Source organism: Periplaneta americana, chromosome 7 (genome assembly GCF_040183065.1).
Source record: "Periplaneta americana isolate PAMFEO1 chromosome 7, P.americana_PAMFEO1_priV1, whole genome shotgun sequence".
NCBI lineage: Eukaryota > Metazoa > Arthropoda > Insecta > Blattodea > Blattidae > Periplaneta > Periplaneta americana.
Genome location: NC_091123.1, coordinates 60,440,461 through 60,455,188, shown reverse-complemented (window position 1 = coordinate 60,455,188; position 14,728 = coordinate 60,440,461). Strand labels below are relative to the sequence as shown.

General features: G+C 33.4%; 1 protein-coding gene across 3 annotated transcripts in view; it reads right to left on the bottom strand.

The window, feature by feature from the left end:
* The window catches only part of Sym (symplekin scaffold protein), a 55,660-nt gene that overhangs the window by 33,588 nt on the left and 7,344 nt on the right, over positions 1-14,728 (bottom strand). For all 3 annotated transcript variants that reach the window (XM_069830805.1, XM_069830804.1, XM_069830807.1), the window contains exons 3-9: positions 14,364-14,469; positions 14,154-14,281; positions 10,669-10,824; positions 10,404-10,552; positions 8,565-8,719; positions 5,236-5,520; positions 4,147-4,320 (exon numbers count right to left, since the gene is read on the bottom strand). In XM_069830805.1, the coding sequence (XP_069686906.1) occupies positions 4,147-4,320; positions 5,236-5,520; positions 8,565-8,719; positions 10,404-10,552; positions 10,669-10,824; positions 14,154-14,281; positions 14,364-14,469 (1,153 nt within the window). The remainder of the gene's footprint in view (positions 1-4,146; positions 4,321-5,235; positions 5,521-8,564; positions 8,720-10,403; positions 10,553-10,668; positions 10,825-14,153; positions 14,282-14,363; positions 14,470-14,728) is intronic.

Sequence of the window (14,728 nt, the reverse complement as noted above, 5' to 3'; positions counted from 1 at the left end):
TGAATTATATTGAAGACTTTATAATGTAGACTTTAAGATACCGTATATCTATTACACAATATTACTACGTCTTACTGAATAACCTATTTTTTTAAGGTAACAATTTTTCGGTCTTATTCACCTATTATGTATTTCTACAGTACAGAAAGGTCATGACCTCGGTGTTATAATGGGGTGGTGTGGTTGGCACCATGCTCCACATGCCTTTTACCTTGGAAAGGCTGGGTACTCTATTCGAGGGAGGCTAAGTGGACCCTCGGGCCGTTCTGGAAGTTTTGACAACAAGAAAACTCCCACCACAACCCAGGATTAAATTCACAATCTTCCAGTCCATAGGCAGTTACTCTGCCAAATGAGCTAAAAGACCTCTGTATATCGATGATATTTGTAGTATTGGGTTGGTGCATAAGTTCGTAGCGTTTTTGTTTCATGTGTTGGTACTCCGGTTGCTATGCATTTATTTATCGATTGTCATTTTTTATTTGAAGTTCAATTGTTTTGCTTGAGTTTACATATTGAAGTTTTCATTTTTGCAGATAGTGAGTGAATCCGTGGATGCTAGAAAATGGAGTGTCAAGTGGAGAAAATGGAACATTTCCGACATATTCTTCTTTCTGAGCTCAATAGAGGGGAGAAAGCAGCGGAGGCGGCCAGAAACATTTGCGCCGTGTATGGGGACAATGCTATCGGAGAAAGCATGGGAAGAAAATAGTTTTCTCATTTTAAGGAGGATCTTTTGACATTAGTGACACTCCAAGTTCAGGTAGATCTTTGGGGTTTGATGAAGACCGTTTAAACACTTAATCCACAATGATCTACATGTACCCGAGAACTGGCAAATGTGATGAACTGTGACCATTCCACCATCGTGCGACATTTATTGCCACCAACTGAGACATCCAAGAAAAACAACCAACAAGACCGCGTGAAGTGAAGCTACTCCACGATAACGCCTGTCCGCACTCTGCTAACCTGACACAAAACACTATCCAGGAGTTGGGTTGGGAAGTCATTCCGCATCCAACTTATTCACCTGATCTTGCGCCCTCAGGTTTTCATCTTTTCCGCTCTCTATCGAACAACCTTCAAGGAACTTCTTTTCCGAATGAAAATGCGCTCCAAACATGACTTGACAACTTCTTTAACTCAAAACCACGCGATTTCTACAGATGTGCAATCTAAAAACTACTTCAGCATTAGCAGACTGTTGTAAATAGTGAAGGAGAATATATTGTTGATGATTAACTTCTCTCTTATGTGTATCTGATATGTTTAATAAACTTATGAAAAATCGCTACGGAATTATGCACAAACCTAATAATTAGGATTCAGATATGCATTTATTTAAGAATCTTGTGTATTTAACAGGAATTAACAACGAATTCATTATCTTCTTTGTTTTCCACTATTTATTAACACAATAAAGTAGGCCTATTTAAAAATTTTAAATACAGCTTTTCGAAGATGGGCTACCTCTTCTCCTTTTTGGAAATATAACAACAAATTACACAACGAGAAAATGATAATTTTCTATAATTTTGGTTTTCGACGTAAGACGTGATACATAAATTTCTGCGAAAATCGAAAAATTAATACTTTCCCTATAAATATAAATCAATATACGTTCATTATCCATTTTTATTGATTACTAAACTAAATAATCTTAATCTAAAAGAGGGAGAAAGTAATGCTGCATTGTTTAGAAGAAGTAGACAGATATCCCAGATAAATTATCTTAGGGATAACAGGTTGGAAAAGTTAGAATGCAACAGTATTCTTAAATGTCGAATAAAATGTAGACTACCAACAGCCACTTCTTATGTTTACAAAACATACAAATACTGAAGTACAGTAGTCACAGAATATCTCCAAGTCTAAAGACTGTTACAATGACTTTGATTCCCAAAAGTGGACTTGCAGCAGGAACAGACAGGTATGGCAACATTAACTTTATGAAAACAAATCCTTCACACTGTTAAATTAAAAACATCTGCTCACTGTCACTGTCAGACTCAATTACTTCACTGAAATAGAGAAGCAACAAAGATAGCGATGAGTGGTCGATGTTTTCAGTTTTAACATACATGCATAACAATCCGCATTACAGAATCATTTGTTCATTATTTGTTTGTTTCTCCTTTCTCTATGATGTAGGCCAAGCTCTGAGATATTCTGCAACCACTGTAAATATTTATTTATTTATTTATTTATTTTAAATCCACCACCAACAGAAGCAGGCTTCCAATTACAGGTGGCTTACATAGATATATACACGAAATACATAATAAGAGAAAAAAAAAACAACAAAACAAAGAACACAAACGAAAGAAAGAAAATACATAATGGTAATAGATGCTAGAATATAATATTACAGTTAATATAGTGCCAAATGTCAATATAATGATGCAGAATTATTTAAAAACTAGAGTAAAAACATTATAATACACTTCTTCATAATTTAAATATCTAAGGAAATACAATTCTTTTTAATATTGTATGAAATTTTTCAAGTGTTAAACTGAAATCCAATTGAGAATCACAGTTTAAAGACAGAGAGTTGTAAGTATTACACATAACAAACAATGGAGAGTTCTTGAAGAAAACAGTTCTAGGAATAGGAATAATAAAAGGTTGCCTATGACGTAATTCTGTTCTTTTTACATTGAACTGAAGGAATGTAAGAAAATCACAGTTATTCAATATACCGTTAACAGTCTTACAGAGTAAAATTTGGCTATTTATTAATCGTCGAGGTTTTAAAGTTTTATAATTAAATTAAAAAAGTAACTGATTATGGTATATGAAATTTGCTTGTCATAAGACGACACGTGATGTTTTTTAAATTATAAATAATGTAAAAATCTTTGCTGTATCCTTTCTATTTGCATCTCATGGGACTGGAACTGAGGTGACCATATTACAGACGCATACTCTAGCTTACTTCTAACCATAGTTTTATATAGAGTATCAATAGTATTTATATTTTTTAATTATTTTGTATTTCTGATTACAAATCCTAATTTTCTATATGCACCAATTACCACGTGATTTAAGTGCATTTTAAAACATAAGTTGTGTGTAAAATAAATACCCAAATCCTTAAATGATTCTACTCTAAGTAACTTCACACCATTAATTTCATACGAATTTTGAGCAACTGTCTTATTTTTAGAATATGTCATACAGCAACATTTATTAAGATTTAACAGAAGACAATTATCGATACTCCACCTATATAGTCTGCCCAAATCATGCTGTAGATCAAAAACGTCTTGTTGTTTGTCAATGACTCTATACAATTTAACATCATCAGCATACAGTAAACATTTAGTGTGCAAAATCTGTTAGGTAAGTCATTGATATAAAGTAAAAAGAGCAAGGGACCAAGATTAGATCCTTGGGGTACACCTGAAGTTACTGTGAATGGTTTTGATTTTACTTGATTGAATGAAACATAATGCTGCCTATTTGTAAGATATGACGTTATTAACTGTAAGTATGAAAAAGATAATCCAAAACTTGAAAGTTTATTAATTAAAATTTTATGGTCAATTTTATCAAACACTTTGGAAAAGTCAAGGTATATCACGTCTAAATTTCTGCGATTATGTAATCTATTAAATGCCTTTTGTGTAAAATTAATTAGATTTGTTGTGGGTGTAAAATCCATGCTGATTTATATCAATTGCAATATAAACATACTGAAAAATTCGTGTATATAGAATCTGCTCAAATACCTTGGACGGGGCACAAACTATTGCAATGGGTCTATAATTTTCAATTTTACTATTATCACCAGATTTAAACACAGGGCAAACCTTTGTTAATTTCCACATTTTCGGAAAAGTTTTTGTTTTTAAAATTAAATTATACAACAAACATAAAGGATACATAAGTACTTCGAAACAAGCTTTCAATACATAAGGAGGTAAATCATCTGGGCCACAAGATTTTTTAGGCTTTAATTTGTTTATAGCAGTCAAATATTCTTGTCTAGTTATAGGCTCAGTTGTTAATGGATAATTAATATAATCCGGTATTACAGTATTTTCTTTTTGAAGGTTGTGTGATATCTTTACAGAATAAACCGAACTAAAGTAATCAGCAAACGCTTCCGAAATAGAATCATTAAAATATGTTGTTTACCTTGGGAATAACTTGCAGTTTTTTGGCCTGTTTTGCTCCTGGTCCAAGTCCAACTGCAGTAAGTTGTGTGGCTATTAATCGAGCCACATGTTTTATTTGACCCTGAGTACCAGCTGCTGCAATCGGAGTGTACATGGCACTGAAGTGAGCAGGCATTGTATCAGGAAGTTTTGCCTGTAAACATCAAATATGAAATAATGGAAATGTACAAAATATAAAAGATTGGAATTATTTAGTTAAGTAGACCTAATAAATAAACTTACAAACTCGAAACCTGAACTGAATTTCAAGAACAATATATGGCTCTGAAATAAAAGTTCATTTCGTCAGGAACATAAAAAAGAAACCATTAAACATTCGATATTACAAAACGAGAACTTTGAAAGTGATCTCTCAAAGATACTTTTATTTAATAATATTTCATTAATTGTCAGGATTTTCAAAATAAGGTATGTGAAATAATTGTTGATTACAACAGATGCTCAAAAGGAGAACCATTCACAGCCAAACAATATCCCCGTCTATCACGAAAACAGTCCACTGTAGATATGAGATGGAACAGATAAATCATGTAACTGTAAGAAAGACAATGGACTGTTTTCGTGATAGATTAGGACATTGTTTGGCTGTGAATGGTTCTCATTTTGAACATCTGTTGTAAAGTTTGGTTAGTAATAATGTTTTGTTTGGTTTTATGATCTACTCAACATGATTTTACATACTTATTTGTTTCAAGTTTGAAGTCCACGAAACAAGTTTAACAGATAGTTAAAAGACATGAAATAGGTAAAATTTCTACACATTCAAACGTAAATTTAATGGACATTCGAAACATGTAAATTTTAATACAGGGTATCATTTAAAAAAAAAAAAATAAAGCTTACTGTCACACTTGTATACTTGAATAACTTTCTTCGAACACTGGTACCATATTGTATGATTATCTCCAAGAGCTTCTGTATACTTTTTTTTAATTAAAATTTAAGAAGTTACGAGTAATATGCCATTTTTTTTAACACTCTGAATAACAGAAGTTGGTTTTATCGCAAATGGGAAAAATGCACACCTCGACTAATTCAGCATCCTTACCATTGAAACCATGACAATTTGAGCAGCCAAATCTGGTGACAACCGTTCAACTATGAACTGTTCAGTAACATCAATAGCTAAATCTGTGTGTTTTTTGTGATGTATATCCACGCTACGTCTCTCATCCATTCCTTCTTCCTCTTCCTCCTCCTCTTCATCATCGTCTTCCATATCCAACCGTGGCTTCTTGCTTGAACTCACAGAAGATGTTTGTGAAGCCATGCTCTCTGCTACACGTTTCTGACGCTTTCGTAGTTCATCGATCTTTGGATATGACTTCAGAACCTGCCAAAGAAATTCGTATAATTATGCAATTTGCATTTTTAGAACACAATTAAAAGATACAGCTGTAAATCTAAAAGTCACAAGAAATGAGTTGTATTAATCTTTCCTGTAACCATTCAGTAAAAGTGAGGACAACAACATATAAAGATAATAATAATGATTACAATAATGGTGATAATGAAAAGAAGAAGAAAAACGAGAAAGAGGGGAATAAGGAAGAAAAAAGGAAAAAGCAAATGAAAACGAGTAGAAGTATATAAAAATATAAGAAAAAGAAGAAAAAGGGAGATGATGATGATGACAACGACGTAGGAGAATGAGAGGACAATAATGATGTTGATATAACAATGATGATAATCAATCAATCAATCTTCTTAATGTATCCAGCTGTTTGCCGACAACATAAAATCCACTATTGTCCCTCTCCCTTGTGGGTACTCGCCTTGTCGTGATGAGGGGGCTTAAACTTGTTGTTTAAGGGGAGAGGATGGTATTTTTTAAAACTTTTTTCCTATTTGGTGTAAGATATTAATTTTTTGTATGTAGAGAGTTCATACCTGTAGCAACTCAACCAAATATAAATATTTTGAAAAAAAAAAAAAAATTGGAGGTCAGATTTGAAAAAAATATACCCAATGCAAGATTTTACTAAAACCGATATATCTGAACCATTTTTAAAGATAGATTCAAACAGTTTTTTGCAATGTATTTGCAAAAGCATGTTCTACAAACTGGCTGTAACAGAATTTTGATATTACTCCCTACTTTTGTAAAATAAACAATTAAATTTAATAACACTTTTTTGATTCCTTTTTCGCAAACAAACGGACATATTTTAAAAATGAAATCAATTAACAAAATTCTGTTACAGAGGAAAGTTTCCTAATAGTCTAAAGAATGTGTGTTCTAAATTTCATGCATGTATCTTTAATAGTTCAAAAATTATATCCATTTTTGTCTGGCAATGTAGCAAAAAAAAATGAAGTTACCAGAAAAAACGATAAAGGGGGCGTGTGATTTAAGAATCCATAGCACAGGAAGTTTAAAAATGGAGTCTCAGCATCCAAATACCCACAAAATGTTATGCAATATATGTCACACATATCAAAGAGTATTTAAAGAAAAAAAAAGCTTTTTTTTTTTTAATTTAATTTACCGGAAACAACAATAAAAGGAGACGTGTGATTTAAAAATCCATAGTGCAAAAAGTTTAAAAATGGCGTCTCAACATCCGCTAAGGACACAAATACTCACAAAATATTATGTTATCACAGGGTATTCTAAAGAAAAATTTTTTTTTGAAAATTTACTCATTTTTCACCAAAAAATATCGTCCTCTCCCCTTAAGCTAACATGTAACAAAAAGGTACCCACAGAAGCTGCATTAACACCAACACAGTCACACTATATTTTTCACAATGATGATAATGATATGAGGACGAGGAGTAAAAGAAGTCAGAAAAAAATAGGCTAACAATGACAATGTTAATAGAGAGTTTTCACACCCTTGTCGTTCGCTAAATGATTAACGCTATGCTAACATTAGTAGTGATGTATTTGGTAACGTATGTTCAAGTCCGTAAAACTTCGGAAAAAATCGTAAAGGACCAGAGAACGTGTTCCTTCAACGTCCTCAACGAAAAATTATTTCCTGAGTCTTCTTGTACTTCGGCCTGAATATTTACGCACCTTGAGCTGCACTAAGCAGATGAATATCGTTACAGTGGTAAATCTCAAATGAGATGCCATATTTTAACACCGAATTAGGCCTATGATAAACTTTGTTCATATCCACATTATCCACCTAGAGATAGCCACTCCGCTTATTGAAATAACATAAGGTGAATGGACCTGATTGGCTCTTTCACCCATGACATCAACATAACACTAACCATTTTACAAACGAAAAGGGTACGAAAACCTTCTAATGGTAATGAATAAAGGCAGTCAAAACAGTTACAGTTGTTGCAGCCAAAGAAATGAATTCTGACGTCTATAGTGAAACATAATTGACAGGTACACGGCCAGAATGTGGTGTTGCAGCTAATAGAATTTCCCAATCTTCCCCAGAGACAGACAGTAGGCAGGCATTGCTGTTAAGGGGTTAGGTGCAGCTTACAGCAATAAAATTTTTGGAAATATTCAACATTTTTTTCCTCCATTACTGTATCTTGTACAATAATGAACATTGGTATGTGTAAAACACTGTCCTTCTGCTATATGAAAAAAATATTTTTTTGATTAAAAAAAATTATTTATATTTTTTTTCAAAATTCAAAACAGTGATAGTTCACTATGCAGTGATGAAGCGTTTCCCTTATGACTCATAAACTTGTTAACTTTTTCATATTCTCTTTCTTTTATTTTATTGCTGAAACTCATGTTTACAATATCATGCTCTTTCAACTACATTCCTTAATATATAATATCTTTTTTTATTTTGTGTTAGAAGAATATACTGATATTTGATCATTTTTTAAAATGAATTTATTTTTTGTCACACAATCTATCAAAGGTAGAGAAGTGATTTTGCATCATATAAATATAAATAATTTTTTTTAAATCGTAAAAATATTTTTATCGTATAGCAGGACAGTGTTTTATATATACCAATTTTCATTAGTGTACAAGATACAGCAATGGAGAAAAAAAATGTTGAATATTTCCAAAATTTTACTTCTTTAAGCTGTACCTAACTCCTTAAGCATGGAAGTGTGTATATTACAACGACAAATGAGCTAAGGATTTAATGTGGCAATGCCATCTTTACTTGTTGTATGGCAACAGAAAGGAAAGCGACAAATTCAGTGTCTATTGACTGTTCCAAGCAGGCAGGAGGTAGATGGGAGTTCAAAAATAGGCATTACAGAACTGTCAGAAGTCAGTTCTTTGCTTGCAACAGTTTCAAAGTAAAATTTATAATATTTTTGTGCTTACATACTTGAACATGCTAAATATTTGCAAAAGGCTGCAAATTACGTATTTCTCTTAACGAATATTCTATCCATAACCAAAAATAATTCTAATATTTAATCACAATTTACCTCTTGATATGTGGCTCCCAAGTCAGTGAGTAATGTGGTGATGTTAGTGTAGTAATCCACAGACGATGGGTGCTTCAGAAGATTCAGCAGCTGCATTTTTAAATGTTTTCTCACTGAACTAACTTGTGATTTTGACAGTGTTGGTGGTAGATTTGCTTTAAACAGTACATAAAACCAACTGTTTAGGCCAAGAATATCATGAATCACAAAACACATATTTGTACGACATAGGTATGAATAAACTTCTTAATACTAAGCAAGGCAGTGAGAGCTTATGAAACTTTGATACATAAACCACATTAATAAATTGTAATTACAGTGTAAATCTGAATGTCGATTTTCTCAAATTCAACAGAAATATGAACACAAAGTACCATATTTACTCATATACAGTAAAACCCCGATAAGACACTGTTCAAGGGACCAGGTGTAAACCGCGTATTAGGCGGGTATACTAATTTTGACTCATATGCAGTATCTATTAGCATTTTTCTTTATTGAAATACATAATTCATGAAAGATAATATAGCATTACTCTATTATGTAATTACTGTACTGTACGTCAAAGACATTTACAATATGTACTGTACTTAATTCTTTCGAAAAAGAAGTAATTTACAGTTGTTTGCCGTTTGCGTGTTCTCCAAGTCCTAATGTTTACCACACTTCAGTTTCCTGCGATTACATCCTCCCGACGTTGCAACTGTACTGATTGAGTCGCGATTTTTTATTATCGTTCTTAATATCGATGATGGGATTCCTAATGCATCAGAGAGTTGTTTCTGAGTAAGAGTACTGTTCTCATCGTACTTTTGTAAGATTTCCAATTTTTCCGACACAGAAAGCGCTTTTCGCTTAACACTCATTGTAATCATATTCACAGACACTTCAAGACGCTAAAGGACAACAAACTGCCCAGCAAAAATTTCCAGAATTTTATTACGGCCGAGTGAGGAAGGCTGTTTGAGAGGGTTAGCAAGAGGGTGAGGTATTGTAACTATGTAGGCTTTAACCATGCAGGTAAGGAGTCAAATAAGAGAGCATAACAAGAGGGTGGGGTATACTAAGGTATGAAGTATGAAGATTTATATGCGCAGGTAAAGGGTCGAATACCAATACTTTTCAAGTTAATGGCACCAGTGAGTTCAATGACCAAGATGTTTCATTGATGTTACAGTACATGGCTGAAAATTACATCGAAAATATTCCACAAAAACAGCGTATTATGCGGGACTTGAGCGCAACAAACAGAGTATTTTATAAAGGTGTTATATATGAAATGTGCAGGGACCGGACAAAAAAAGCATATTATATGGGATAACGTACTAAGCGGGTGCATCTTATCTAGGTTTTACTGTAATAGAAGTCATTGCATAATGTAAGCATCCCAAATTTTGACAATAATATGTAGGAAAAAAAAATTTTCCCACATAATGTATGCATTACATTTTCAATTGCTACCTGTGATAATATACAATCATAATGTTGGATGCACTTCTCATATCTAAATTTATAAAACAATTAGTAAATTTATTAAGATTTTAGGTTAACTTCACAAAGTATACCTAGTTTTTGCTTTATTTATATTCAGTTTTAGCACAGTCTCGTACATACAGTCACGAAGCTTGAGGCGATTTTTTGCATTTCTCGCAATACAGTGCTCCAAGCAGCTAGCAACTAGAAGTATTAGGAACAACAGACTAAAATAACAAGAATAGTGTAAATATTTTTAAAAGTTGTAGTACTGGAGGGCTATATAAAATTACAAATTAAACGTTATTTTCAAGTTCTACATTTCTACTGAATTTTAAACGACATAAATGTGTATGTTTCACTTACTGTGAAGTGTCTCAAGAGCAGCTATCACTTTCCCCATGAACTGAGGCCGCATTTTCGCAATGAGAGTGAGAGAACCCATGCACGTCATTAAATTCACACTGCTGACATGTGGCGAGCCATGGAACTTGATCAGCAACTCGAACACCATGCTAAAAACAATAACACAGTTCAGATTCATCAACTCGTATAACTCTTTCCATAATCAGGATGCAGCAAACTACACAAGCTTCAAAAATAAAATACTTAAGATTTTGTATCTACGTACTTTGCCTCCTCTTCCAGTTTTCGCCTTCGAGCAATCTTTAGTGTTAATGGAACATCTTCTAATGAGAAGTCGTTTTCTCTTCTCATGCTTTCTGCTTCAGGATATGTCTGCAATAGGACTACACACTCCAGAAACTTCACAGAATGTGTGCGAATACTAAAACAAACACAGAGACAGAAAATATAACACTATTGTTGTTTCTCAATGCTTCCAGTTAAGGTCAACTAATACTTTTCTATAATCCTTATAGTATTGAAGAGTCGAATTCTTTTTCTAAGATGGGTACAGAATTCAACAATCCTCATGATAGGATATATATAAAGATCATGATTAGTAAAGACAGGCATAATATGAAATTTCATATTCTGCTTCCAATATGGGAACAAAGACTTTCGTGATTAACAATATGTAGAAAGCAATTAATGCCAAACAATTTTTTATATTTCATAATGTTTTGGTAAAATTGTCATTTTTTGATAAAAATCTTCATATTTTTTTCATATTGTACACGATTTTTCCTCTCTGTTAATATTTCTATAACAATCACTGAACAAGGCTTTCCATACATTATAAGGAGACAACAGAGATATTTTCAAGGAAAACACTTGAAAACCCAAAGACAAAGGAAATACCCAAATACCCCATTAGAATCATTGAACTCGTAGTGTCAATGAATTCGAGAAGACAAAACGAGACAAGTCTCTTCAGTGTTGTCGTGTCTACTTGTATATGTGTAAATTAATGTTTTAAATGGGTTTCAATCATCAATTTTGTTATCTACTTAATTTCTATTCCCCTTTTTGCAACTTCATGGATTTTTCATTATACAAAATATTAACTGATAGAAAATGTAATTTTTGCCAGAAAATATAGAAAGGTTAGTTGTATTGTATTGTAACCAGTTCTGGTAACACAAGTGTCATTTGTTGGCTAACTCTGTCCTACACGATTATGCACAAACTTCAAAATGTAAAGATGAAACTGTGTTATTTGTTACACCATCTAACCAAGCCTTTGTCAATTATCAGGATATCAGTAATATGTCTGTCTTTTCTTCTAGAAGTAGATGCCACAAAGAGAGAAATCCAGGTAAAGATCAATCTGGCACTTCTAATGAGGTTGTAAAGTAATATTATTTCCTGCATAAAACGTGATGTAACTTAAGTGAGAAGATGTGTTTCTGTGTAGACTTAATAGTTTAAAGGGATTCAGCATAATCCAGATGACTGGTGATTGTTTGTAGATTCATCTAACTTTAGCTTAAAAGTAGTGTTACTTCATAATTTGTAAAGAATTTACATCTGTTCAGATTTTCCATTCTGTAGGTCTTAAAGAAAGTTATGAAAGTATACTAAGATTTGCGTGTTTTAAAATATGAGGCTCATTGTTAGGAGATATGTGGTGACCTCAAAGAAATTGGTTTGCTACTTGTTTTGCAAGGGGACTTCACAAAATAGTTGTTTTTTGTGTTTGTGGGACAGTCGTGCTACAGAAAAAGTGGTACAACAGTGCAAAAAGCAGCAGGAATATGTTCCGGGAGAAAGTAATGTAAAAGAAACACCATTGGTTCACCCTGATAAGATTCTACTTCCTCCCTTACACATAAAACTTGGGCTGATGAAGAATTTTGTTAAGGCACTCAACAAGGACAGTAGTGGATTTGCATATTTACAAGACAAGTTTACACAGTTAACATACGCAAAATTGAAAGAAGGGATTTTTATTGGATCTCAAATCAGAAAACTCATGGAGGACGAAATGTTTGAGAAAAATTTACAAATGGTTCAATTAGCAGCTTGGCAATCATTTAAAAAGGTTGTGCGTGGTTTTCTTGGAAACACAAAAGAAGAAAACTATAAAACTTTGGTGTCAAATTTGTTGAAAAGCTACAAAAACATGGGTTGTCGAATGTTTTTGAAAACCATTTCCTTTATTCACATCTAAACTTTTTTTCAGAAAATCTGGGTGATGTTAGTGATGAACATGGGGAATGGTTTCATCAAGACATTTTCATCATGAAGAAGAGGTACCAAAGTCGTAAGAATCCAGTAATGATCGAGGATTACTGTTGGTTTCTTGTGAGGGCAAGCAGGGAGAAGTACAAGAGAAAATCACATACTACCAAACCTTTCAAGCAAAGTTGCAGGTATGTTCCCTTAAAATACAGCCCAAATATTATTGCATGCATATAAAACTACTACCTCTGACTGAGGTTCTGGCTGAACTGTATATCTATTATCAGGCAGTACATCTCACTTGATGATATGTGTCAGAGAAAGAACAACTGTTTATATGCATCTGAAGTCTGATTAGTGGAATATGTAGCTAATCGATGATGTATGCATTGGAGGGGGAAAGGAACTGGCCACCCTACCCCATTATCTCCTGGCGTAGTTGCCTCATGAGTGATGCCTTATTGGTGTTACTTATGAGGTTCAAACCTGTCTTCTGACAGTTGACTAAACAACAACATAAAACTACATTTGTGAATTAATCTTAACCTAGCATGAATACATCATTATATTAAAAGAATTAATCTAACATAATATTTTATCTGAAACCGTGTATGTGAGATTCTAAATGTGTTTATATCTTTTTAACTTGACGTGATAGGAGATTTCTATGGCGATTTTCAAAATCAGCGCAAATTTTTCGTTAAGAATCACCCGTTTTCATAGCAGAGGTATGACAAAATAATTTTTTGTTGGTAGTGTTATTACGGTCAGTAATAGATATCAATACTCCAATTTATTCAATAATGCCTATGACTAATAAATAGTGCACTCTGAGAAGACCTAGGCCAAAAATGAACATATCTGCTGTAAATACAAGGTGGGTCAAAAGTTGCTTTCTTGGCAAACACTTCCAAACACAGTCAATTGACATTTGACTACACACTCCTTTACAGATTTTGAACAAAATGGAGGCCTGTTTCTCAATACACGATTCACAACATTTAGACACTGATTTACATATGGCAGAACATAACTCAGGATTTTCATGAATGACTGTTCGATCACCTGTCGCAACTGATGCAGATTCTGTGGTTTCTGAGCAAAAACATCATTTTTCACGATATCCCATAGCGAAAAATCACATGGAATCAGGTTGCATGATCTGGGTAGCCATTTTGTTGTGTCACGACAGCCAATCCATTCATGAAATTGCTGGTTCAAGAAGTCCCTCACTCCTACACCAAAATGACGTGGTGCTTCATTCTGTTGCCATATTAACTGCATTTCAGCAAAACGAGGGCTGTTTTCAAGGCATGACATCAGAAAAAGCTGACGCACGAACATTAATGTCAACCTAGCACTTACTACACCAGCTATCTGTTTATTCAAGTTATGACATCTGTATATGTGTACAAGTATGAAACCTAAGAATGAATATTGGGGAAAGCGACTTTTGAATCACCTTGCATAGGAATGTTATTATGTTCAATATAAAGAAGTGTTAACAGCTCAGGGACAAGATTCACATACCCGTCATTATCACTATCTATCATATTAACAATCTGGGCTTTGATGCTGCCCATCATAGCCCATGCAGCTTCCATCTCTTCAGTCACTGCTCGAGCTCTCGCAAGCCATGCCAATGCACCACGATACACCTATAAAAATGACAAATGTAGTATTAAAACTTCCGTATATTAATCATTCAAAAGAAATCAATAAGAGTGAGATAATACTTACCTGACTTGCTGCCTGAATGACTCGTTTCTGGACTTGGACTGAAGAGTCCTGTAGAAGCATGGATAAATTGGCCACAACCTTTGGTAACACATCAGGATCTTTTTTACTGCAACCAGAATGATCAATAATACTGAGAGATAGATATGATAGAACTAGCAACATAATACAGTATTTTATGCCACATCAATAAATTTAAGAATGCAGTTATATTGTCAGACTTCAAAGCAGCTATTCTATCAATAGTATCTGAACACACACTTTCATCTCAAATAGCAGAAATAAATAAAATGCTCTCTCAATTAATAACACTCAATAAAAGAATTGTATTCCAATGGATACCATCCCATTGTGGAGTCCTGGGAAAC